This window comes from Lethenteron reissneri, chromosome 9 (genome assembly GCF_015708825.2).
Source record: "Lethenteron reissneri isolate LAM-NWPU_2019-01 chromosome 9, ASM1570882v1, whole genome shotgun sequence".
Classification (NCBI taxonomy): domain Eukaryota; kingdom Metazoa; phylum Chordata; class Hyperoartia; order Petromyzontiformes; family Petromyzontidae; genus Lethenteron; species Lethenteron reissneri.
Window position 1 is genome coordinate 5327883 of NC_083787.1, and position 26506 is coordinate 5354388.

Here is a 26506-nt window from a genome sequence, read left to right on the forward strand (position 1 = left end):
AATTGTATGCTCTGTTTTACTGCACTGAGCCTCGTGTGAAAATTGCTAATTGCAACCTTCAGCATGTCCCTACTAATGGTTTTATTGTACCATAACTACACAAAAAACCACACAATACAGATAAGTAAATGAAATGCATGACAACTATGATACATCTGAATCGCTTTAATGGAATGTTCCAGTTATTGTACAAAAATATCATAATAAATACGATATTCATACACTTCGATAATTTTCAAATCAGTGCCTAGTTATTTTTTACAATATGGCCACCAAGTTTTAAATTAACGCGTTTCCATAAGACAAACAACTGTTTTTGATCACATTCAATGACGATAATAATCGTGAATTAACTTAAAGGTTATAAATATGCACTTCCAGAAAACTTATCTTCACCTCACGATATGCAGGTTCTGTGTACAAATAACAAAACAAACAATATGGACCATCGACCAACAGTGGCCATTTAATGCTGTTCATTTCAAAATACTGTACGCACTTGTTTATTGAACAGCACACATGGCCTCACTTATTTATTCCATCTTTAAAGGATCGCATTGCTCACTGAAACTTACATTTCAGTGTATTTGTGAGAATGTGATCGAGACGTCCAACTCCTACACAGTAGCCGAGGGACAGCTCCACTATGGTAAGATTGCACGTTGTGTATTATACCGCTGCTGCTGCTACTCGCTCATCCCATGAAGTAAAACACTGTTGGCTGTGGAGAATCCATAACCGCAGTATACACTGTGCAAGTATTGTTGCGTTGTAATTGTATTAACCCCTTTTACAGCCATTGTATGTCAAATGTGTTACCTTGCAGTGAAAGTGGAGATGGAAAAGTGATGGATTCAATGCAGCAGAATTGTGGTCTTTGTGTTTCCATATTTTGCCACGAGATAACACGTATATCGTGTGTACCCTTGCAACCAAAATCACAATTGGTCACGAGAAGTAATGGAACCGGCACACCAGATCCTGAGATGCAAATGGCTGTAAAGGGGTTTGACAAAAATCAGACTGTTTTGACAATGACACTGGGTAGATATGAAAATACTTAATAGGTTTTTTTCCATTTTTTCTGGCAACAAAACTGACACCTTTTAACAAGGAATCATGTTTGCATTAACCACAATACCTGCAGTCAATGCATACAAAAAACACTGATAATGTATGCATTGTCCTTGAAATTGATTGGTCCACACCAGAGAAAAAAAAGCTGTCTGGTATGGACCAATACATTTCAAGGACTGCATACATTATCAGTTTTTTTATTTGCATTTTGACTGCAAGGTATTGTGGTTAATGCAAACTTGATTCCTTGTAAAAAGGTGTCGGTTTTGTAGCCAGAAAAAAGGGTAAAAAACCTATTATATTTTGCTACTGGCAAAGGAGGCCTCATGATAAAAATACTTAGAAACACATCTGTCATTGTTAGTTTTTTCAAGTTTCCCCAAATGGCAATTATATAAACGGCAAATGGTTGATGATGCCAAGGGGAGTGCTCAAATTCATTTAATGGCCATAATGCAATGAAAAGAAATTGTCAATTTTCACTGGCAATAGTTGCTGTATAATTTTCCATTTAAAAACATGGATTTGCCCAAATCTCAACAATTTGACCATTGCTCCCCCGAGTGGGAAACTGGGATGGCACTTTCCAATCAATGAAAGGCAGTTCACATGACGATCAAAAGTTAGGTGCACTTTGTATACCAATTATTGCACATGAACCATAGTTTTCAAGACTTTATTGACAAATCTCCTGTCACTGCCGAACCAAGTTGCTATAGTTGCTCATAATTGCGTTGCCGGTGAGGATTGCCAGAGAAAATTGACTAATTCGCCCTCGTGATTCACTGCCTTCAATTTAAGAACCTCCCCTGCCACTCAAAGATATTTTAAATAGAGCTAACACGAGGACAATGTTATTAATTACTTGAGCCCTTTAGTTCCCTCCTGTCTGTAGAACTGCCATCGCCAGCACGGTGACGAGGATATGCCAAGTCCATCGCTTGGTCATGTCACCGTCACCTTGCGCAAGTGCTTATTGGGAATATCCAGGGCTCCCACCCTCAAAGGCCATGCCCCTGCCAACACACCGGCCTGCACGGCCACGCCTGTCACCACAGCCAGCTCGGGGTCCACCCTCGTGTCGGGCTCCGAGCCGAAGTAGTCGGCCAGCATGCGGCGAACACGCGGGATGCGCGTCGAGCCGCCCACCAGTACAACGCGGTCGACCTGGGGAAGGGGCAGATTGGGGACACATTCCGAGAAGACGGAACGAGTCATGATCCAAATACAACTGGTCGAGAATCTCAAGTGAGCTGCCTTTGCACGTGTAAAAGTCTGGTTTGCAAGATTAATATTTTAATATTTCACCATGGGTCCTTCAAACAAAAACAATTGGAAGCACAACATAGATGTCAAAGCAGATGCCACAATTGCTCGTCAAAGTCCCAGTGGCATCTCCAAAAGTTGGCCATTAGTTCAGTTTGTCCAAACTCTAATATATTAAATTACCCAAAATAAAACAGTAAAATTACTGTCCCGATTAACCCACAACTCTCTTGACTAATGATCAAATTGCTTTAGTAGACCTTTGGGTTTCATTGCTTCCCTTATCTTTTAGAAGAGACAACAAAGTCCATCCCAGTTGCCTTAGGCCCCTTGATGGTTGTCCTACGTACATCAAAGTCCCTGAGCATGTATCCTTTTGGAAAGCAGAGTTCCCTGCAGGTTTGAAGATTCCACCCCTGCACTGTTTTGCATGGCTCTGGGGGGTTCTGGTGCTGACCTGCTTTGCGACAAGCCTCCCAGACCTCAGCACCTCCACAATTGGCTCCATAACCTTCTGGAAGAGGTCTTCATTCAGTGATTCGAACTCCTGGCGTGTCACCGTCTCATCCATCTCCACAGTGTGATGTGTGCCCTGGGGACAAAGGGATCAAGTGTTACTCCAAACTTGTCTTGTTATGCTGCTAAAAGCTAAGAAACTTTACAATTGTGTATAAGCTCACAAATATGAACAAATTCACATTCATCAATAACACTGACAATATAATCAGAACACTGCTCTGAAGGCCTATTGCTCAATGTCAGGCTATTATATATTTCCTATTGAAGGCAGTGATATTAATAAAGGGTGATATTTTTGGCATTTCAACTGCCACTACAGTTAACTTTTTCATCAAATTTTGTTGTTCATCTCTATTGGTCGCCCTTTGGAACCAGTCTCGTGACAGTTCTGAAACATTTGATGTCCTAAAAAGCCGTCCTCTTATCAAGTCTGGAAGGATGGACCAGGTCCACCTCCAACTGGGATGTGAACTCTACCTTCCAAATGATAGTCCATCACTGCCACGGCACCAGTTGCTGCTTTGATTAACATTAATATCACAACTGATTTATTGACAGACGTTCATCATTGTGCTTATAATTTGAGAAAGTATTGGTAATGCATGAAAAATGTTTTAAAGGGCCTTTTGCCCATCCAAGGACAAGTGTATTGCAGTAAATCTGAAACTTGCAAGCGAAAATCAGGCCGCGACGCTATTCATTGCATCAATTCGTGTGCAGTTTGTAAGGCTGCGGTGACACTTATTTTATTTAAAGGCTATAATCCCTTGTTCATCACGACGTCCTTTTTACTTCTGTCTCAATAGCATTACGGAAATCGCCTGACGCGAGGGTTCTTTGTAGTGAGGGTTATAAGTTGATGCTGAGGAGGGGGGAGGTGCCTCACATCCCCATGTGGAGTGACGTCACTAATTATTAATGGAGGGGGGGGTCCATTTGGAGGATGTCACCTGCTCATGATTATTAATAATTGGGGCTAGTCGACGTGGAGTGACGTCACACGCAGGACAGACATTGGCTAATTTTTAATGGCGTGATTGTTAGTTGCGCTTACCCATTTGAAACATCTCTTGATCAATGACTGAATCAAGATATTTTTCTAACCATCTTACTACTTCTGATGTATTAAAGATGTTTGTCCATAAATTGACTTTTAACTTGAGACCGAAAAGTAGCACGTGCACTCCCCGGTGCACAGCAGTCTCCTTATGTACACAGCAGGGGCGGGCATGACGAGTAGAGGCGCCACAGTGGCAAGATGTTAACTACCTTGCCTAGTATGCAGGAGGTCATGGTTGGTTCCCAACACTGACGCCTGTATATTTGGAGTTTGCATGTTCTCCCTGTAGTCGCGTGCATTTTTCTTCGGATCCTCCGGTTTTTCCCTCCACAGTTTAGAAACACGCATTTTTGTATGCTGTGAATTTCCACATGACAAGCCACTTCGTTGAGCCATCATTTGTGGCCAGGTCGCTTTTGAAAAAGAGCTATGGTAAAATAAAAATAGTCTATAGTTTAATTTCGATTTAAAGCTTCCGTGACTGCAGAGATTCATCTTCTTGGTTCTTTCGGTAAAGTCACGTAGAAGGGAAATAAAATAATACAAATAAAACATAATAAAATACTATTCTCACGACGTTTCGGCCACAACGCAAGCAGCCGTCCTCGGGTGAAGAACAGGTCTGTCGGACGCTGTCTTTCCGACAGACCTGTTCTTCACCTGAGAATGGCTGCTTGCGTTGTGGCCGAAACGTCGTGAGAATGGTATTTTATTATGTTTTATTATTTTTCTTCTACGTGACTTTACCGAAAGAACCAAGAAGAGGAGTCTAAAGTTTAGTTGAGAGTAAATATGCAATAGCTGTGAGCTCCGTACATTGTCGGGCGTGAACGCCAGCGAAAGGCGGAGCGACACGCGTGCCCTGTCGTTGTGCGTCAGCTCCAGCTTGGCCATCTCGGCCGCCTCGCGTAGGAGCTGCGTGTCTGCGCGGCCCCAGGGTCGGCCACCACCGTGCCGGTCCGCCAGCCGCCCCGTCAGGTGCTCCACCAGCCGCTGTGTGAAGTCTTGCCCGCCCAGGTGATTGTTACCTGCACGGGTGTGGGTGGACGGGGGAAGGGAATGCAAGCACAGGTAGATTGATGCAACACACATTCGAAAATATGTTCCAATGCACACAAGGTGGATGGGAAGTTCCGATATCCATGTCTTAAAAGCCGATATGGAGTGGTAGACATAAAAGTGTACAGGGATTTCCCACCCACACTGTACAAACATCGTGATGCAAAACGCCACACAGATGCATGTACAATGCATGGATACACACGCAACACACACTCACATGGACAACACATTTCAGTTGGCGCACAAATTCAGTTTGCGCGCGATTTGTAGATCCATATGTATGTATGTTTCCCACTGTACGAAGGCAATCGCGCTAATGGGCTCTGTGGTTCTGTCTCTCTTGCTTTGTAGATGTGCTTCTGCGGCTGTCTGGAACGCTCTTCCTTCTGATATTCGGAAGCCACGGGAGCTATGCACTTTGATATCTCGATGGAAAACTCACTTCTTGAGGACTGCTTTTTGGATTTAGTTTGTTGTCTTTCCCCCGCACCTCCGATTAGCACGGTTTGCCACGTAGAGTGTGAAAGAAGGTTCAACATACGTACGTAACTCTCCGTTTATATATTTTCATTCAGTTTTTTCTCCTGTTATTCCGTTTTTGTGTTAATTGTTTAACTTTTCGGATAGCATAAATCCAGGCCGACTGCGAGTCCATTGCAGCACACACCATAAATACAATAACGGACTCAAATATCTAACATTAAAAACCAAAGTAAAATCTCTAAACATTAATTCTAAAACACTTTCCACGTGCTTTTTTATGTTTTATAATGTTGGTTATGTGTTAGTATATTATGTTCATGACTTATAGGCTTTTTTCATTATTGTAGCAGCTTGCCAGACTTTTCACATCGCTGGACCAGGGCTCCCCGAACCCAGCTCGCCTGGGGTCTTATGGTATACACAATCATTAAGAAGCCAACAAAATGTGCCCTGGTAACTCAAACAATTTAAAACATCAAAGGACTACCGAGCAGGTTAATTTGCGACTTTTATTAGAGCCCATTACACCGTTACTGCTGTGGTTACGGGTGAATGCTGGTGGAACCAGTTTTAATTAACCTATTATCGCAGTTATGGCATGCTGCCTGTTTCCAAGAGCGCAATTAGTGGTTAAGGAGAGGCTCGCAAGATCACACATTGAGCTGTAAAAATCCCAACAGCGCCACAGTTTGTTGCACAGGAAGTCTCTTCCACCTGGACCGTGGTGAGTTCAACAGGATTGTTGCACGTGTGCGATGATGTTGCTGAATAGGTCACAGTAAGGTTCACTGTTGATTCTGATCAGGCTAGGACTACATTTGAGATGCATTTTCGGTATATCCTGTGTGCAGGCTAGGCTAAAAATCGCCTTGAAAACTCCAAATTTAAAGCAGAAATTTAAAGATGATATTTTAGATAAATTAGTATGCACACATGCTAATGTACTATCAGACCACAAACTTTGAGGCCTATTTTATTTTTGTATATTGCTCTAAATGGTTGTGAGTACACCTGTAATGCCTTTTGGGTTTAAATGCTGGATTGTAATTCAATGGGCTCTCTGATTAACGGCTGCCCAAAATGCTGGGAGACAAAGCTGGCTGGGCATACACCATGCTGTCAGTATTGTGTGCGCGCGCGTGTGGGAGAGGTGGCACGTACCCGCCATAGCGCGTGTGAAGAACATGCCACCCTGCTTGGTGAGCAGCGACACGTCCGTGGTGCCACCGCCGAGGTCGACGACCAGCACGGAGCTGACGCTCTCCTCCTCGTGCAGGCCGTACGCCAGCGCAGCAGCCGTCGGCTCGTTCACCACGCGCAGCACCTCCAGGCCTGCGTGCGCACACGGCCACATGCCCCTCTCCGTGTACGTGGGCAATAGTTGGGTGCATTTTCATCTCACGAGGATAGAGGGCAGCTATTCCCATGGTAAAGGTTGCTGTGGTGTTGGTGGATGGCTGCATACATTAAGCGCCATTATCAATCGGTATACACAGCGATGATCTTAGAGCACTCGACTCGCAATTGCAAGAATGCATAGTTTAAATTTCGGTCATTAAATGACTCAGACCATCACCCATTTGGAATTGATATATTGAATAAAAAATTTTGGACGTCGACAGTTAAATCTCTATAGATATACAAACCTCTGCTGCAATAATCTTCTGTACTATCCATAGTGCCAGCATGCGACACACACAGCAACTCTCGCCCGTAAGACAACTCTCGTACCAGCCATGGTTGCCGCCTTGATGGTGCTGTTGCGCTGTCGTTCGTCAAACTCTGCGGGCACAGCGAGCACGGCGTACCGCACAGGCAGGCCCAGTCGCTCCTCGGCCAGGAGACGCAGCTGATCCAACATCTGCGCGCCCACCCACTCCGGGGTGACGGTCTGCTCCGCACCCCCGTGTCCCCGCAGCACGAACACCACCTCCCCGGATACCTGTCGCACCTGCCAAGCCGCACGACCACATCATCGACTTGCTTCGTTACAGACATCCATTCATGAATCTCGGCTCATTCATTCATTGGTTAATGTGTGCCAGCTCTTCAGCTAGGTACATTCTCTTGTCACAGATGATGTCACCGGGAAGTCGATTCTTATGCTCACGATATGTGCATCAATTCACGTTCGTAATCATCTACTGCATACGATTCACGAATAAACATGCAAATGTTACTTGCAGGCTACGGAAACAAGATAGGCAAATACAGATAATATGGAACGGCGCAAGCACCACATAAGATCTTGCCAAGACTAAACAGTGCAGCACAGAATATAACCAAGCGAGTACAAACATAACACGAAATAATTTATTCGCTAATCAAATCATATTCCCACGCTAATCACAGGGAGGAGGGGGGGGAGCTTCCGTCGTTACGCACGAAGCCAGCACTCACCGTGAACTGGTAGCGCCCGGCCTCGCGCTCCAGCTCGCCAGGTGAGAAAGCGCGCCCGATGAAGCGCTTGGCGTCGTAGAGCGTGGCGTGCGGGTTGTCGGCCGCCTGCTGCAGCGCGGGAAAGCCGGCAAGGACATGGCCGTCGGGGCCCGCGGCCACGACGCTGGGGAAGGCGCGTCGCCCGTCCGCGTCGGCCAGTACCTCCACCTGCGCGCCGTGCGGATATAACCAACCATGCCTGAGTACAACACTCCCATCTACGAGCAAAGTGGCTGCGTTTGTGTCCTGTGTTTCCGTTCATGACTGATGGTGATTTGCATTGCTTGTTAAGGTGGTATGGTACAAACCTGCAATATAGATGTTTACGAATGAGCCACAGTTACTTCGTCTGCCCTGTGTGGACTAAGTCTAATACGAGTACCTGGAGTGGAAATTATACATTGACATGGGAACATTGGGGAGACAAATGTGACTGGGTGTGGCGCTGTAGGTTTAATGAATCGCATCTGCTGATCAAGATGCCTGCAGGAGGCTGGACAGCTAATGTGTTTGACCCAAGAGTGTGAAATTTGTACATGTGGAATTTCCTGGGACAATTTGTATTATTTCCACAAAACGAGATATTCAACTTAATCGGTCATTCATTCCAAATGAAGACTTTTGTAAATTTCCTTACTCATTGGTGCATTTTCTGGATTGTCCAATCTGGTTTCATTTTGGTGGCCATTCACATACACCTAAATGAGACAATTCTCCAAAGTTTTTCTCCCAATGTTCCAAAAGGATATCCTCATAGTATTTATTACTCATTAAGGTTTTTACGAATGACCCACAGCTACAAAATAAATTGACCGGAACGCCTCATGTTTAAGAAATAACATAAATATATTGACGGATTGCTCTGTCCATAACTATATTTGCGCTGCCATCAGAGGGTATTCTGTTGGACTTAATTGTTCCCTCCAACATTTAATGACAAACTCAGGTGCCTTCAGGTAGATCCATTCCTGTATAGCACATAGTGGGTTCAAATTTCTGTTTTTCTTCAGGAAGTAGTGTTCATTTAAGTGTCAAGTACTTGAAAAATGTATGGCATAGTTACTAATTTCACTTAAGGCGGTAAAATATAAATACCCTTACTTTTTCAAATGTATTTGGGAGAGTTAAGGAGAACGAGAATTCTAAAATGTGTAAAAATATCTCTACTGTGAATGTTAGTGATTGTCCATATGCTGAAGCAGTAACGGTTTTCATACGAAATAACACACCTCCCCCACTCCAGCATGGTACACCCCGATTGAGCAGTACGTGGTGCCCAGGTCGATACCAACGATTCGAGGCTTTGGTGGGGGCAGGTACTGCTGTCCAAGGTAACCGGCAAGGAGCAGGGCCAAGACTGCCATGCCTGTAAAAGGAGACACAATTGCGATGACGTGACAATGCTGGGGACATTGACCACATATCTTCATTTTTTATGCTTTAGCAAATTAATGTTCGTAGTCTTGTCAAGATGTCATGCTCTGGGAGAGTTTAGCCAAATGGAAACCAACGGCTCAACATTTGCACAATACAGAATAACCATATCCTAACATCAAATTACCAATATTAGTTTTGTATCAAGATACGTATCGGGAATTATTTTGTGACAGTACACGTCCCAGTTAAGGTAAAGGTAAATGTGATACGTCAATGGCACTGGTTAGATATAGAGAAGTGCATTGAATACGCACGACATTCCACACGGTTAAGTGTGACACGGGTAGCATAAACTGCAGACATTACAGGGATGTAAAGTGTAATGCACCTGATGAGTGTCACGTGAAAGGCACTACATTAATAATCCAAAGTACAACGTGGGTTATTTTTCATAGAGACTGCAAAGCACAGATATTGCAAGGCTATTTAGAGAAGCAAGTGTAAAAGGCACAAACATGGAACACATGCAAAAGGTAATGTGACATATAGGGCAAATGGTACTACAAACATGACAAGGCTGCACACACGAACAACAGCGGTGATTTTACACAGAGGTGCGTCACAGGCTATGTTTGGGTCTTTTGCATGAGGCAACATGAGAAAATGTCTATAACATCTGACACGAAATTGGTAATGTGACGTGTAAATAGCCATTACGCCTGACACATGTAAGAGGGACTTGATACATTACAGGCTATATACAAGCACATGTGATAACCGATATAACAAGTGCAATAGGCTATGTCACGATACACTCCACTACTCCCGAGAGTATTTATCTGGCTCCAACACCTGTGTAAAATTACAGCTGTTGCTCAACACCAGCCATACGAGTAAGTCAGGATGTAATTAAGGATGAGGAGGGTTTCGGCCACAACCGTTTGGAGGAAATGACGAATGAGTTAGATGTTGCGCATACCGAGGAGGGCAGAGTTGACATCATAATCTGTTTGTACTGGGGAAATCCGATGAGCTATAATTTCTTCACAGATGTCCAGATGTGTAAAGAACGAGAGCTTAAGGCATCAGTGTGCACGCAATGGGTCTCGCATGTTTCCAGTGTGATGTCAAGAGGTCGACTTTTTTTTTCTAAATTAAATATTTTCTAACGAGTTTGTACTTAAGTTTTTGTCAATTTCTCTATATAAAAGTTGGAAGACTCAAGATGAGACGGCGTCAAGGAAAGATATTGAGAGTGGACTACGGCGGTCGAGTTCAGGGAGTCGTTGACTATATTGAGCCGGGTGTCATCGGCATGAAGGACTGAATGGTCGACATGAAACCCGTAGCTGATATTGCCAACTTGAAGCATATATAATGAAGCGCAGTTGGGCCAAGGGTGGAACCTCGTAAGGACACCAGGGCACAGGGATTTCTGAGCAGTCCTAGCAGTGTGAACACGTAGAAGTGTGTTGGAGATGCCTGCGCGACTCTGGAAACGCTCAGGGAGTTTGGAGCAGGAGAGACATCGGGCATTGACACGCGTCATTAGCGAGAGAGAGACGTCTCGTTAGGAGCACGTTGACAGGCTCTAACGCAGCCGTGACACGTGTCACGGCTGCGTTAGATACAATGCACACTCTGTGTGGCGATGCTGTTGCTGCTGCTGCGTAGGCAGTAGTGCACAAGCACAGCATAACAAAACAACGCATCAACACACTCGTCAACAACGCCGCCTTGAAAGGAACAATAAAACACATGTAATAGACGACGTTTCGGGCAATAAGGCCTTATCCACAATACATACCTAGCATGGTGTACTCGCCAGCCATGGCTCAAGTCTCCACCGGCTTCACGCCGAGTGTGGGAAGGAAGAAGAAGAGGGCGAGTTACTGCCTCCCGGGATCGGTAGCCACGTGAGACCGTCTGATATCGATAAGCCACCCGAGATCGATAGCCCCGTGAGACCACCCGAGATCGGTAGCAGCTCCAGATCACCCGAGACCGGTAGCCGTGTGAGACCGTCTGATATCGATAAGCCACCCGAGATCGATAGCGGCTCGAGATCGGTAGCCGTGCGAGATCACCCGAGATCGGTAGCCGTGTGAGACCGTCTGATATCGATAAGCCACCCGAGATCGATAGCGGCTCGAGATCGCCCGAGATCGGTAGCCGTGAGACCACCCGAGATCGATAGCCGCGTTGAGCCGCTTGAGATCGGTAGCCGTGTGAGACCTCTCGAGATCGGTAGTCGCGCGAGACCGCCTGATATCGATAAGCCACCCGATATCGATAAGCCACCCGATATCGATAAGCCGCTCGGTATCGGTGGCCCCCCGAGGAGTGAGCGTCGCTTCCTGCCCGGTGACGACGTCCGCACGTGGGCGGGTGACGTCGGCGCCAACGCGCTACGGGTCCCGCCACGTGCCGTGTCAACACGCGCAACAACCAAAGCGCGTTTCGTAATTAAATTTTTGACAGCTCCTAGGCATTGCACTTGACCACGTGTTCTTCTAACAGGGGAATTGAGATTGCAGGTCCACACGGCGTGCAACCGTTTCAATACGGGCAAAAAAACATGTGTTGTATATTTCTTTGTGTTTCTCCCTTATGATGGTGTTTTGTAGGATGAACGTTGGGATTTATAAGGGCACGTGGTGACCAATAAGGTCTTAATTGGTCTGATTAAGGTAGGGGGCACTGACAAGGGGTTGACAGGTATGTAGTGGGGAGTGTACTAGTGGTGAGTAGTGGTGGTGATTGTCTATTTGTTTGTGTTTCTCCCTTATAATGGGATGGCACTTTGTAGGATGAACGTTGAGATGTATAAGGGGAACGTGGTAACCACTAAGGTCTGATTTGGTCTGTAATAAGATAGGGCACTGATAAGGGGTTGACAGGTATGCTGTACTATATATAAACTATTTATATATATATTTTTAATGTTAACGTGTAAGGCCCCACTGAGTTATGTCAGAAGCGACATGGAAATCACAAATGATATGGCTCAACGAAATGGCTCATCACGTGGAAATGTATCGCAGCCAAATACCCCGAAATGTTCAAGTTCAAGTCCATGTATTAGGTATAGCCCTGTGAGCCATTCGGTTCTTGAATCGGGTGCAACCACAACAAACAAAAAACTAAAACATCTAAACGTGACTGTGTGACTTTGTGCAAACAGAAAATCCAAGAAAAGACAGCAAAATATTGCAGAATGTGGAGGGGAAACCCCGGGGACTTTACATTTCCAAACGTTCAGAGGCCACTTCGTTGAGCTCTCATTTGTGGCCAGATTCCCTTCTGAAAAGAGAAGCTTCATAGCTCGGTGGGCATGACCCGGTTCTGTGTTTAATCTCTCTCTCAAATTTAGCATTCTCAGGAAGAACGTAATCAACCAGGTAGGGTGTTGACTGTTATGTTATCCGACTCTCTGTTGTATTACATTACATTTCTAAGTATACTAGATTTATGTTTCTATTTCATTTATACCTGATGATGATTGTTTGTGTTGCAATCGAAACGTCGTATGCTAGTATTTAATTTATTATTTTCTCTTTATACGTGACTTTACCGAAAGAACCAAAGAGTAATGACCTGATTTAAAGCTTTCGTGACTGCAGGGATTCATCTTGGTTCTTTCGGTAAAGTCACGTGGAAGGGAAGTAATAAAATAATAAAAATAGTATTGTTTTATTTATATTATTGTATTACTTCCCTTCTACGTGACTTTACCGAAAGAACCAAGAAGATGAATGACCTGGCAAACTCAAATTTAGTTTTATCTGTATATTATTAAGTGCTTTGTTTATCTGTATATTATTAAGTGCTTTGTTTATCTGTATATTATTAAGTGCTTTGTTTCATATACTTTGCACTCCCATAGTGTTTTTGTACTGCTTGTTGTTGTTGTTAACGTTCTAACCCGCCTCCCCTTACTTGACATCTGCCACTAAGAGCTTCACAGCTCATCAGATTCCTTCCAGCATGAACAGATCCTGACCGGTCAAATGACGATTCGTCGATTCCAAAACTCCGCGCTTCGCCGCGTCACACACGATTCCGATCCGAGCCATTCGCCCACGTAGGAATCGAATCGTGATAATCACCGCAGCGTATATCACCCGAATCGATTCCGCCACCACCACCAGCAGCCACCAACAACAAGAAGCGATGGCGGCGCGCTGGAGTTGCGAGAACGTCGTGGTCGAGTACAGGGACGCGCAGGTCACCCGAGCTCACAGCGCCCATTCGCCGCGTTGCCTCACTCTTAAATGAACGTCTCGCAACTACTTTTTGCTGGGTGGGCGATGGGCGGTGTGGGGTGGCGAGTTGGTAGAGGCAAGGAGGAGCCGGTGCGGTAGAGGCGGCGGGGGTCGCACGGAGACCGGCTCCCCTTCCTGGCACGGCTCGGCTCGGCACGGCTCGGCACGGCTCGGCTCGGCTCTGTGCTCGGCACGGCTCGGCTCGGCACGGCACGGCTCGGCTCGGCTCGGCACGGCTCGGCTCGGCACGGCTCTGTGCTCGGCCCGACCATTGGCGGGTTTCATTGCAAACGGGGGGGGGGCCCTTCTCACCCGTAGGCGAACAGCGTTGCGATTTGTAAACACAATCACGCGGCGCGTCGGTGTTCACGCAATTTAGTCAAATGCATATTCTGTGCCGTTGTGTGTGCTTGTGACTTAAAGCACAGTGCGTGTGTGTGTGTGTACAGAACTACATTGCGTGTTGCACGTGTGTGTGTGTACAGCACTGTGCATTGCGTGTTGCACGTGTGTGTGTGTACAGCACTGTGCATTGTGTGTTGCACGTGTGTGTGTGTGTACAGCACTGTGTATTGCGTGTTGCACGTGTGTGTGTGTACAGCACTGTGCATTGTGTGTTGCACGTGTGTGTGTGTGTACAGCACTGTGCATTGCGTGTTGCACGTGTGTGTGTGTACAGCACTGTGCATTGTGTGTTGCACGTGTGTGTGTGTGTACAGCACTGTGCATTGCGTGTTGCACGTGTGTGTGTGTACAGCACTGTGCACTGCGTGTTACACGTGTGTGTGTGTACAGCACTGTGCATTGCGTGTTGCACGTGTGTGTGTGTACAGCACTGTGTATTGCGTGTTGCACGTGTGTGTGTGTACAGCACTGTGCATTGTGTGTTGCACGTGTGTGTGTGTACAGCACTGTGCATTGCGTGTTGCACGTGTGTGTGTTGTCAGCACTGTGCATTGCGTGTTGCACGTGGTGTGTGTTACCGCACTGTGCATTGTGTGTTGCACGTGTGTGTGTGTACAGCACTGTGCATTGCGTGTTGCACGTGTGTGTGTGTGTGACAGCACTGTGCATTGCGTGTTGCACGTTGTGTGTGTGTACAGCACTGTGGCATTGTCGTGTTGCCGTGTTGTGTGTGTGTACAGCACTGCTGCATTGCGTGTTGCACGTGTGTGTGTGTGTACAGCACTGTGCATTGCGTGTTGCACGTGTGTGTGTGTACATCAACTGTGCATTGCGTGTTGCACGTGTGTGTGTGTGTACAGCACGGTGCATTGCGTGTTTGCACGTGGGTGTGTGTACATCACTGTGCATTGCCCCGTGTTGTGCATTGCGTGTTGCACGTGTGTGTGTGTGTGTACAGCACTGTGCATTGCGTGTTGCACGTGTGTGTGTGTGTACAGCACTGTGCATTGCGTGTTGCACGTGTGTGTGTGTGTACAGCACTGTGCATTGTGTGTTGCACGTGTGTGTGTGTACAGCACTGCGCATTGCGTGTTGCACGTGTGTGTGTGTGTACAGCACTGTGCATTGCGTGTTGCACGTGTGTGTGTGTACAGCACTGTGCATTGCGTGTTGCACGTGTGTGTGTGTACATCACTGTGCATTGCGTGTTGCACGTGTGTGTGTGTACAGCACTGTGCATTGCGTGTTGCACGTGTGTGTGTGTACATCACTGTGCATTGCGTGTTACACGCGTGTGCTCTCTGCAGTACTCTACTCTGGTGTGTCATGTAAACATTGGGGAGTGGGGAAGTGTGCTGCGCTATACGACCCGAGTTCAATTCCCGCTCACGGCCACCAACATCGGTGACGATTTTCTGAACCAGTCCTGGGCCTTTCCATTCAAAATGAGTACCTGGTGCGGTGTGTAAACATCGCCACTGGGGAGACGAAGGCGGCCGGGCGTGGTGCTGACCACCCACCCCCTTCATAGGTGCTACTCGCTAACAACACTTGCCCCAACAGTCTGTTAAGCCTGTAGGGAGGGTGGGGGTCGTGGTCATTGCTGAATAACATTTTACATATTCTTGGTTCTTTCGGTAAAGTCACGTAGAAGGGAAATAATAAAATAATACAAATTAAAAAAAATAAAAATTCTCAACACAAGCAATCATCATCAGGTGTGAAATCCACAGCAAGAAAATTTGAACTTTGCAGTCGAAACGTCGTGAGAATTTTTATTGTTTTATATTTGTATCATTTTATTATTTCCCTTCTACGTGACTTTACCGAAAGAACCAAGAATATGAATCCCTGCAGTCGCGAAAGCTTTAAATCAAAACATTTAAAATAATTAATTCGTGGCCCCCTTTGCGACCCACTTGCTGGATGAGAGGGCCTTCCAGAACCGTCGTTGGCCCATGGGGGTGTCTGTTGACGATACTTCACCCACGCTGGTCACCTTTTGGGGTGAAGGTGCAGCAGCAGAGATGAGGTTCATGTAGCACTCAACACTGTGGCCCGGAATCCAACCCAAGTTGCCAGGTTTATAACAGGGGGCCCATTACTTTGTTGACGATATCCACGTTTATTACATCCATTGAACTGTACTTTTTTCATCTCCTTTTCTCATCCTGAGAAGAGTCTGCGTTGACTTTTCTTCAAGTGTGGACAGCTGGGCGATATTGGGAGGCTACTTGGGTACGCCTGTCAATACAGCGCTGTTGAAGGTCCCGGAGTTGGTGGATTCCGCAAAAGTTTGCGAGACTTCCCGTGAGCGTCGAGGAAGTGCAGTAGAAAGGAAATGCATTCGAGCAAAACGTGGACTCTACCTGACCCGTCTGTATGAGATGAGAGTGTCTCCCCCGAGCTCGCGTGGCTTTTATCTGGGCACTCTGGTTTCCCTTCCACGTAAAAAGAAAACACTCATTCATTGGCCGATAACACCTTAATATGTAGAGGACCGTAGAGCTTTGGGCAGTGGTTGGCACCGTACTCATTGTCTGGCTCCTCCTCGTGCCTCTGAGTCGTTCTCTTCGAGAGTGAGCGAATACATTACAAGGCTGCCAATCTTGCTATCTACAACTTACTCCTCTTCACTATGCGGTTACTGCTTAATAATTAGCTCTTGTAGAATACGTCGTCGTTTGCTTCGTCTGTTGTTGGGTTTTTTTTGGTATGTGTTAATCATTTCTGTGCGTGAGTAGCTAATATTTATATGTGTGAACACGTGTTTGCGGTGTCAACAATGCCCCAGCCGGCAGGGTGAGATTGAGAGTGGAATGTGGCTGCTGCATGTTATTACATTGTGTACACTACTGTATGTATAATGTACATCACGTTTGGATTATTATTATGTGTATGAGCATAGCACACGTGGGTATGTCAACCAAACGAGGTCTGACCGCTTGTGTAACTTATGCCAGCATCCCATTGGTGTTGTTTAGTCACGCACTGCCTGTTGTGTGGAAGCATGTAACACGTCCTCCTCTGACTACTTTCTGACCACCCCTTTTCTGTGTTTCATTAAGCGTGCGCGTTTGGCAGTGTGCAGTTCTATTGAACGTGCGTGTCAATAAGGCAGTGTGTCTTTCCAAGTAATGTACGTGCAACTGATATTCCATCCTCTTGACAGCAACGTTGTGTGAATGTAACTATTGTCATACGAGATTGCAGTCGTCATGGTGGTTTTCTGACCCACTGCTGTTGTTCTGCAGGCCACCGCAATGTCCGTCGACTGCCAAGGCCAAACAGCTGTGCTGTCCGGGTGAGGCCTACTCCTGCCAAGGAGGCTGCCACTCCCGATCGCACCCCACCATTGCTCTTACTCACCAAGTGAAACCTTGTGATGTGGTGAAATCGTAGGCGATCGATAACTGATTGAAATCAATAACGGTATTGCAGCAGTCAGTTGAACCCCAGGTGCTTTGGTGCTACACACATTTCATCCAGCTCTCAGAGGCAAGGGTCGATGGATCACGGACGTTTGGGAACATGTCAAAGCTGCTTGGGTGTGAGGTGGCCAGGCAGTGCAGCAAGTGGCTTTGGCAACTCGTCACTGTAGACCTTTGAGTGCTGTTCCCTCAATGCATGGGGTTTTCTCTGGGTGCTTTTTGTCTCGTTGCGTGTGTTTATAACATCCTTTAGATCGAATATTCCAAACAACCCAGGGCAGGATCCTCCTGCAAAGAGCATTTTGAGCCTCAATCTGACTGATGTGGATAAACAAATGGCAGAATTATTACACATCATCTGACTACCTGATATTTTAATATTATTTCATGCAAATATATAATGCAGATCCTGTTATGAATTGCAATATCAGGGGCCTCATTTTCACATCGGCACACAATCTTAGGAACACTTTTTACTGGTATTATTTGCATATCATTGTAATTGTATCTGATAAAGATAAACTCGCATTGCTTCAAGCCTTTTCCAATGACTTTGCTTGCCCTTGCGATGTTCAACTTGTCACTTATATCTTTTCTGTACATGTACTGCCATTTTTTGTCCATCTACTGTGGGATGGAGGCCTCTCCACACCCTCCAGGTCATGGGGGTTGTTTGAATTTTCTCTGGTCAGCGCGAGTTGGTCGAGCTGGGGAGCAGATACTTTGGAGGCTAGTACAGTACAACAATATATTCTAATGCACTGCCCTTTACCGGCAGTATAGCCCTGCGGTTGTCTGTAAGTATCTTTATTTGTAGACGCTGTTTTTAAAACCAAATTGTCTTTTTGTCGTGCGCCTGCTGCTTCTATCTGTCAGGCGGAGGTACCTGTACATGATAAACCTAGACTCCCCATCGGAGCTGGTGAAGAAAATCTCCCGGCAGAGCAAGTGGGACGTCGGTGCCGTGCAGTGGAACCCCCACGAAGTGTCCAAGCATTTCTTCGCCGCTTCGGTACGACGTCTCGACGGAGGCCCTCGGGTGGCCCGTAATGGCTCTGTTTGTCCTGATTGTCGTTCCTCGTCATGAAGGCAGCTGAGTGGCTCGAGAGGACAGTGCCGTGTCACAACTATGCGCTAGCTCCGCTTGGATCCGAGGTTCAGATACAGGTTTCAGCCACCTATTACAGGGTGCAAATAATTTTCTTGGTTCTTTCGGTAAAGTCACGTGACTTTACCGAAAGAACCAAGAAGATTAATCCCTGCAGTCACGAAAGCTTTAAATCGAAATTTAGCTTAATAATCTTTTTTGCACTTATATGGGACTATCATGTTTAATTGAAAAAGAACGGATGATATCCTCTAACATGATAACAAATGTATGTTAATTGCTTAAAAAAGTCAAAGAGTCTCCACTTGTTCGCCATCATTGTCAATACATGCCTGGAATCATCTCCAGGTGGTCTCCAGAGCCCGGAGGCACATTTCTTGTGGCATTGTTGCAAATTCTCAGAAGGGTTAACATTTTTTTGAAGCAGCCTGTATTTAGCCGGGTTCTTGGTATAGTCTGCATAAAAAAAAACCCGGAATAGTAACTTTGGTAATTCACTTAATTTCGCTTATTGCAGGCCTGAGCAATAAAAAGTGTGACGGTCCATTTTTGCACGACGTATAAAACTTTTGCATTCATTCTGGATAAATACTCCTATTGACATGACTTCAGTAGTCGTCTCACGATGTCGTCTTCTGGGGGACCTTTTGACATGGCGAGAGCTTCGAATGGAAATGTAGTTATCTCATAACGCGATACCGCCAGCGCAATTGAAGTGTAACTGAAAATAAATGAAATCGCCATTTGCAATGATCATCAATCGACTGCTGTTTAAACGATTATTGCCCTCCTAAACGTGTGGTTTCCATCAAGACATGAAGCAATCTGGTCAATGAAAAAGTTGTTATGTAAATGCATACCACTGCAGCGTGACTTTTGCCTTGAAAGAAATTAACGGACTCCTTGGGTTGTTATACGTAAAGTTTCACGAGGTTGACTTGGCCTCCATTTGTTAATGTCACGGTGTCGGCATTGGCACTGGGAGGAGAAAGGCAGCTACTGCCTTGTGTCCTCGTGAGCTGGACATCTGTGAAAAAGATCTTCGTAGTTCATCGGATTCCTCCAGAATGAATACAGATTAAGATTTTGATGGGCCGTGCTACTCTTAACATGTGCACACTGACAGCACCCTCCCTAACAGTGTATACTACATTCGAGCATCGATTATCTGGCAGCTTCGGGGGGAGGGAGTGCCTGATAAAATAAAATGCATAATCACTAATCATTTAAAATACTTATTTTTGCACATTCTTAGATAACATTCGGTTTTTAGGTGTTATTTTTGTGTTTCAAGCATGTTTCCTATATGAAATTAGCATTGAAAACTACAAATAGACAAAAATAATGTTAAATGTTACTGTATTTACTATACCGTACTTACCATTCCAGTTGTATGTAGTATATAATGTGCTGTGTATAATATTTAACACTGAAATCTACTTTTGTTGTCACGCACATGGTGCCGATTGCCGAACTGGTACAACCTTTGGAGTCGTTTTGCCGGTTTCGCCGAATTGGCCCCGGGACTGACGAATAATGTTAGAAGCCGGATAATTACCGCAGTGTCGGATAATCGATGATCAACTTGTACTAAACTTTGGTCTTGTGTTTTTTTTGTGCTGCAGTGCAACCAGCAGGTGGACTTGTACAAGTGGAAGGATGGCGTTGGGGAGGTTCCAACATCATTGCGGGGACACACGCGTGTGATCAGGTGCAGCAGCGCAGCTTGCAAGCATGATATCAGCCTGTCAGGCAGTTCTTAATCAATGCACACAACTCTACATCACTATTTAAGAGGCATGTTTCAATGTACCCTCCCAGTTATTAGGCTAACCCTAATTCTCACAATTCACGGTCATGATTGGATTGAAGAATTGATTCTGTTTTGTCTAATAGTTATTGCGTCGCTTGTATTTTTTTATTTTTAAGTCTCATTCTTACAGCTTTGTTGGCATGATACTAAATGTAACATTTCCATTGTTTGAATTTACTTTAAATCTACTTTATATATTTTCTCTTGCACATTTATATGCCTGGTATCGTGAGATATAAATCTATTTTAATTTGAGTCAATACATCGTAACATGCTGACTAGTTAACAGGCTAACTTTATTGTTATGGCAGACTCGTCACATGTTTAAAGTATTCAGCATGAACTTCATATATATAATTGAATGGTGTTCATAACTTATTTGCAGCATCTTGTGCATGTGTTCTTTTCATCTTTAAAAAAATAATAGTTTATTTGTAAAGCGAAAATCTCCTTATTCTTGGTTCTTTCGGTAAAGTCACGTAGAAGGGAAACAACAAAATAATAAAAATATAAACATTAAAATTCTGACGACGTTTCGACTGCAACACAATTATCAGGTGTGAAAAACACAGCAAGAAAATGATGATGATTGTGTTGCAGTCGAAACGTCGTGAGAATTTTATTGTTTTATATTTGTATTATTTTTTTTGTTTCCCTTCTACGTGACTTTACCGAAAGAACCAAGAATATGAATCCCTACAGTCACGAAAGCTTTCAATCAAAATTGAAAATCTCCTTGTTTGCGGTACTTAATGTACGCAGAATGAAATAACGATCAAAATAAGTCACAGCCCTTTGTCGATGCACTCATTGATGAAAGCCCTGACCATGCCCTTCCATGACGGGCGTTGTTTTGCCAAACTTCACGCTTGTCAGCACGGGATGGCGAAGGGCGGCTGCCCAGAGTCAATTCAAATTTCACTCTACACTGACATTGTGGCTGAAGTCAAATTTGGGTTGCAGCGGTTCGTAACACAGTGCCCTAACCACTCCACCGCTGCTTCGAACCTTATTCATATTTTGATGTGTGTAGTGTGCACACTATGATGTTTGTGTGTGCATGCCCTTATTTGTCGAAAGTGTGATGATGTAATATTTTGGCGGTACGTGTGCCGTCGGCAGTGACCTGGACTTGGTCGTGGTTTGAGCACGAGTACCTGGTCACGTGCTCCGTAGACACGTACATCTACATCTGGGACATCAAGTGAGTGTGCACAGGCAGCCAAGAACCACTTTGAGGCTCCCCACAATAATAGTGTCAACGGCATTGATGTCAGCTCGATTAAATCATTGCTCTGATAACATTAATGTGTAATTCAGGAATCCCATGTATTTTACATGTGTGCAGACACTTATGTGCGTAAACAATGAGCAGTTGCTATGTGATCACTTGTTATCTTTTTTAAAATAAATATTGAGTAGTTTTATTTGTTTGTAACAAACGTTAATCCTTATGCTGTTTTACAAGAATGACCAGCAGAGGACCTTAGTGAGGGGAAAAAAGTAAATTACAGAAAAAAAGCAAGTTGCAGCATATAACTCAACTGATTGATATACTTTATAATTCCATCATATGTTATATGGAGCAATATATGTAAGATATAGCATGTATTGATCATGACATACGCATTTGATACTTATATATACATAAAGGGAGAGAGCTGCATTCTCTTGTGGTATTTAATTGCCTCTAAGGATATATTAATTTTCACATGCGATCTTTAACAGGGACACAAGGAAGCCAGCCATCTCCCTCTCAGCTGTTGGTGAGTTGTCCTCTTTGTAAATGTTGTGGTTTCACGCTTCAACACACCGGTGGGCTAAAGCAGTGGACTATTTGTCTTTTGTCAACGTGACACTTTTTTGTTGATTGGCCGTGTCGGGTGGTGGAAGGTTACGACACATTTGTTGAGTAGTAGACGGAGGTACTCGGAGACGGAGGTGAGTTAGGGGCTTCCGCCAGGGTTTATTAACACGGTTCCCTCTTTACCCCTTCTACTATCCCCGTTCCTCCAGTGACCCCGCTTACGTCACGGGGTCTCCCTTAAATACCCTAGGAGGGGTGACGTCACGTGCACTGCCCAGCGCGTGCGACCCCACGTCCCGTGATGTCACCGCACCGGACAGCGCACATGACGCTACCACTCCCCTCTACTCCTCTAAACATTTATAAATAACGCGATCTAACCCAAAAACGTTGATTATGAATAATATTGGTCGCGAAAGCCTACGTGTTAATCTGTACTTAATTTACACTATGTCCTATGGACCATAAATCTAGCGCTACCTGAGATATACATTTGAAGCTCCCTTACACTAATTTCAGAGTACATCAAGTCGAAGCTGAGGTTGCTCATCCGAAAGAGGGAGCTATTGCAACATCTGAGTTATGTGGCAATAGGCAGTGATGGCCTTTAAGGCAAGTGTGTGTGTGTGTACTGTTGTGTGTTTGTGTGCCTGTGGAGTGGTAGTGTATTGGTTAGCACGCTGTGCTACGAACTCGACGACCGAGTTCGATTCCTGCTCACGGCCAACACCAGTGACAATTATGTGAACCGGTCATGGGTCTCCCCTAGGTCGACTTAGCCTCAAATGAATACCTGGTGCAGTGTGTGAAAACATCGCCACTGGGAAGACGAAGGTGGTCGGGCATGGTGCTGGCCACCCACCCCCTCGTGTTCCGTGCCCGCCTTCATAGGTGCTCACTAACAGCACTTGCCCCAACAGTCTTCTAAGGCTATACTGGGGGTGATCTTTGTCTTGTTTGTGTGTAGCTGGGGCATCCCAAGTCAAGTGGAACAAGAGGCAGAGGGACACTCTGGCGACAAGTCACGACGGGGACGTGCGCATCTGGGACAAACGGGTGGGCTGCTCCAGTCTGTGCCAATACACCGGTCTATGCTACTCTGAACAATACCGCGCAGCAACACACAGTCCAAATTAATGAAGCTCAATGCAACACATCTCGGTGCAAAACAACACAATACACTGCAATACAGAACTATCTGGCCCAGTCATTTTAAATTTAGGTTGATTAGAGTGTGTGTGTGAAGATTTTCCAGAGTGCAGAAATCATAAGACTTCGGATTTTACCATCTGAAAGTCTAAATTTCACATTTTGCCATGCGGTTCTATATATATATATATTTTTAAACCTAGGTCTTGGAAAGTTTACATCAAGTAGTTTTCGATGGTTCTGAACACAAACATGACACTTTAAAAACAAATTTTCTCTGTTTTAATCTGACTGTAATCGTAAATCCCATATGCCAAATGATGATATAAATATTTGTAAATGTTGATGCGAGTACTGATTAATGATGTTAAATCACACTGCTGCACTGCTGTGAATTGTTGAGGTTCACTGATCATGACGCTGCTGCTGCTGCTGGTGATGACGTGGTTGTCACTGCTGCGTTTGCAGAAAGCCACGGCACCCGTGGAGTATATGGCTGCTCACCTGTCCAAGATCCATGGGCTCGATTGGCACCCAGACAATGAATTCATCTTGGCCACCTCCAGCCAGGACAACTCCGTCAAGGTGACTCGGGCCAGAGAGATTGGCGCATTGTTCACTTTGCCGTAGCCACGGTGTCAACTTGAAGAGGTCATCATTGACAGTGCCTTTAATACTACCGCAGCTTGCCATTGTTTGCTTCTTTCTGATAGGTCCCCAGTTGTCGTAAACTTCTTATCGCACCTTCAAGGGCTCCTCTTACAATACTCCCACTGTCTGGATGATAATGATAATAATTTAAAAACTCAACACATCCGTCAATGATGGGCTGCCTTAAAAGGGAAAAAATATATATAACAGGCAACGTTTCTGGAAATGTGCTCTTTAGAAAGGGTCATTACCTGAAATGTCATCTCATATATTGTTATTTTTTAAAGCAGTGTTATTGACAAATGAGAGGTTTTACTGGTAGGAACCTCCTAGGTTACACCAGCCCACAGGGGATTCTTTGGTCCGTCCGTCGTGCAGGGAGGGGCTGGGTGGGGAGGGGAGGGTGGAGAGGGGCTGGGTGGGAAGGGTGGGGCTGGGTGGGGAGGGGAGGGTGGGGAGGGGCTGGGTGGGGAGGGTAGGGAGGGGAGGGTGGGGAGGGTGGGGCTGGGTGGGTGGGGAGGGGCTGGTCTCCCCGTGCTATACTCAACGTTTAACCTACTCACGCCGGCTTGTGCCCGCCCTCACAGTCGGGCATATTTGCGGAATACACCACGCCGCCGTTGACCCTGGCCATTGACCGATCAACCCAACGTTCCTACCAGCTCCCTCCGCGGGAATGTGTTTTTGTATTGGCAAATAATTTGTCTGGATTTAGGTCTTTCCCGTTGGTCGTAAAGCTGCTGCCACCTGCTTATCTCGATAATCTAACCTCTTCGATCCTCCACGTGCCCCACCCATCGGAGCCGCTTCTTCATTATGTTCGCAACACTTTATCGAGTGGTGTCGGTATTGTCATAAACAATAATGACAACAACTTATTTGACTGTTTAAAGTGTTGCTAAACTATTTATTGATTGATTGTTTACGGCGACTGACGAAAAATAATAGCGCAATTCATATTGTAAGTAATGCTGCAATCGATTGTGCCATGCAATATAGTGGTGCTTGTGTAATAAAGATGGCATCAGTAGCATACACGATCACATGACATGGTTTTTGTCTTTTCACAGTTCTGGGACATTCGAAACCCTCGGAAGAACATACATGTGCTGTCGTGCCAAGTTCCTGTGTGGAAAGCACGGTATACGGTGCGTATTGTGATTGTGTGTGAGCGGATGTGCATAGACATGTATCCTTATGTGTCTTATTTTGATGTGTACCTTAATAGATGTACCTTTATGTGTGGATATGTAACCGGTTATATTTGTGTATTAATGTATGTATCAGCATGTATGTAACTGTGATTGCGTTTGTGAGGCTGTTTATTAAAGGGAAATTATGCATCATTCATTAATCTTCTACATTGCAGGCAGTTTAGCTAAATATATTGTTGTACTCTACTTCTTCGGTCCCACATCTAAGCCATTACGCGTGAATACTGGAGGTAAATAGAGGCCATTGTGAATAGTTTCGGCCACACCACCAGTTTTGAGTGTTATATGGTCCTCTCGATGTTGCTCATCTTGCAGCAGCAACATCCTAACCGGGGGATTGTGCGTGTGATTTGTGTGTCCTTTGTATCTCTGCATGCGGCGTGGGCAGCCTTTCAGCAATGGGTTGATCACGGTGATGGTGCCGCAGCTTCGGCGCGGTGAGAACAGCCTGCTGCTGTGGAATCTGGGAGAGCTGGGGGCACCTGTGCACACCTTCGTAGGGCACAACGACGTGGTGTTGGAGTTCAACTGGCGCAAGCAGAGGGAAGGTCAGTGTACACAGACAAGATCCCCAATTCTTAACCTTAACAGGCTTGGCGCAAGTGCTGTTAACGAGTACCTATGATATCCGGCACATCACATGAGGGGGTGGGTGGCCAGCACCATGCCCAACTACCTTTGTCTCCCCAGTGGTGATGTTTATGCATTGTCGCAGGTACTCGTTTGAGACCGAGTCGACCTATAGGAGGCCCAGGACCGTTTCAGATAATCGTCACCGATATTGGCTGTGAGCTGGAATCGAACTCTAGTCGCCGGGTTCATAGCGTCGTGCGCTAACCGCTACACTGCCACGCCTCACATTAAGGCACGCACATACACGAGCATACACTTACAAGTTGCTTCATCTCGTGTTCTTTAGATACAAATGAACAATTTCAGGTGTGTCCTTCAGATACCCATTCATTGCAAATTCCAAATATTATGAAATTACATGTATACATTTCATGTAATTTCTGCACATGTACATGGATACACATACAAACACACTGACATGCACACCAAGACAGATGCACGCATACAAGTGTTCCATCTGCTACTGGAAACTTGCAGGAACGACCTCGGGCGCATCAGTCGATGTGCTGTGAACTGCCACCCTCTCACTGATCTACTCGGTGGCAGGGTCCTGTCCTCCAGCCCGGTCCAGGAAACCCGTACACAAAACTGCCAGATGCACATTTGAATAATGCGATGCGCATCATAACTGGAAGACTGGAACTGACATCAGTCCTTTCGCTCCTTGTTCCAGGCGAATATTTGCCACCAAATATGTGCAGATACATGTAAACTGCAATGGAGTTTACTCGTTTCTTGCCAACAAAA

General features: G+C 45.4%; 2 protein-coding genes across 2 annotated transcripts in view; one reads left to right on the forward strand and one right to left on the reverse strand.

Moving 5' to 3' along the window:
- Nucleotides 1-150: 150 nt before the first annotated feature.
- Nucleotides 151-11653, reverse strand: HSPA13 (heat shock protein family A (Hsp70) member 13). The gene is made up of 8 exons (XM_061548743.1): nucleotides 11091-11653; nucleotides 9136-9272; nucleotides 7868-8074; nucleotides 7199-7418; nucleotides 6629-6799; nucleotides 4739-4950; nucleotides 2801-2935; nucleotides 151-2244 (listed from the first exon to the last, which is right to left on the reverse strand). The coding sequence occupies exons 1-8, from the start codon at nucleotides 11113-11115 to the stop codon at nucleotides 2023-2025; spliced, it is 1329 nt and encodes a 442-aa protein (XP_061404727.1). The 5' UTR covers nucleotides 11116-11653; the 3' UTR covers nucleotides 151-2022.
- A 1767-nt stretch (nucleotides 11654-13420) lies between these two features.
- The window catches only part of WDR59 (WD repeat domain 59), an 82246-nt gene continuing 69160 nt past the window's right edge, over nucleotides 13421-26506 (forward strand). The window contains 11 exon segments of the mRNA XM_061548746.1: nucleotides 13421-13510; nucleotides 17208-17257; nucleotides 18261-18396; nucleotides 20118-20203; nucleotides 21428-21437; nucleotides 21439-21509; nucleotides 22034-22071; nucleotides 23080-23168; nucleotides 23730-23846; nucleotides 24983-25060; nucleotides 25515-25674. Coding sequence (XP_061404730.1) covers nucleotides 13457-13510; nucleotides 17208-17257; nucleotides 18261-18396; nucleotides 20118-20203; nucleotides 21428-21437; nucleotides 21439-21509; nucleotides 22034-22071; nucleotides 23080-23168; nucleotides 23730-23846; nucleotides 24983-25060; nucleotides 25515-25674 — 889 coding nt within the window. The 5' untranslated portion in view covers nucleotides 13421-13456.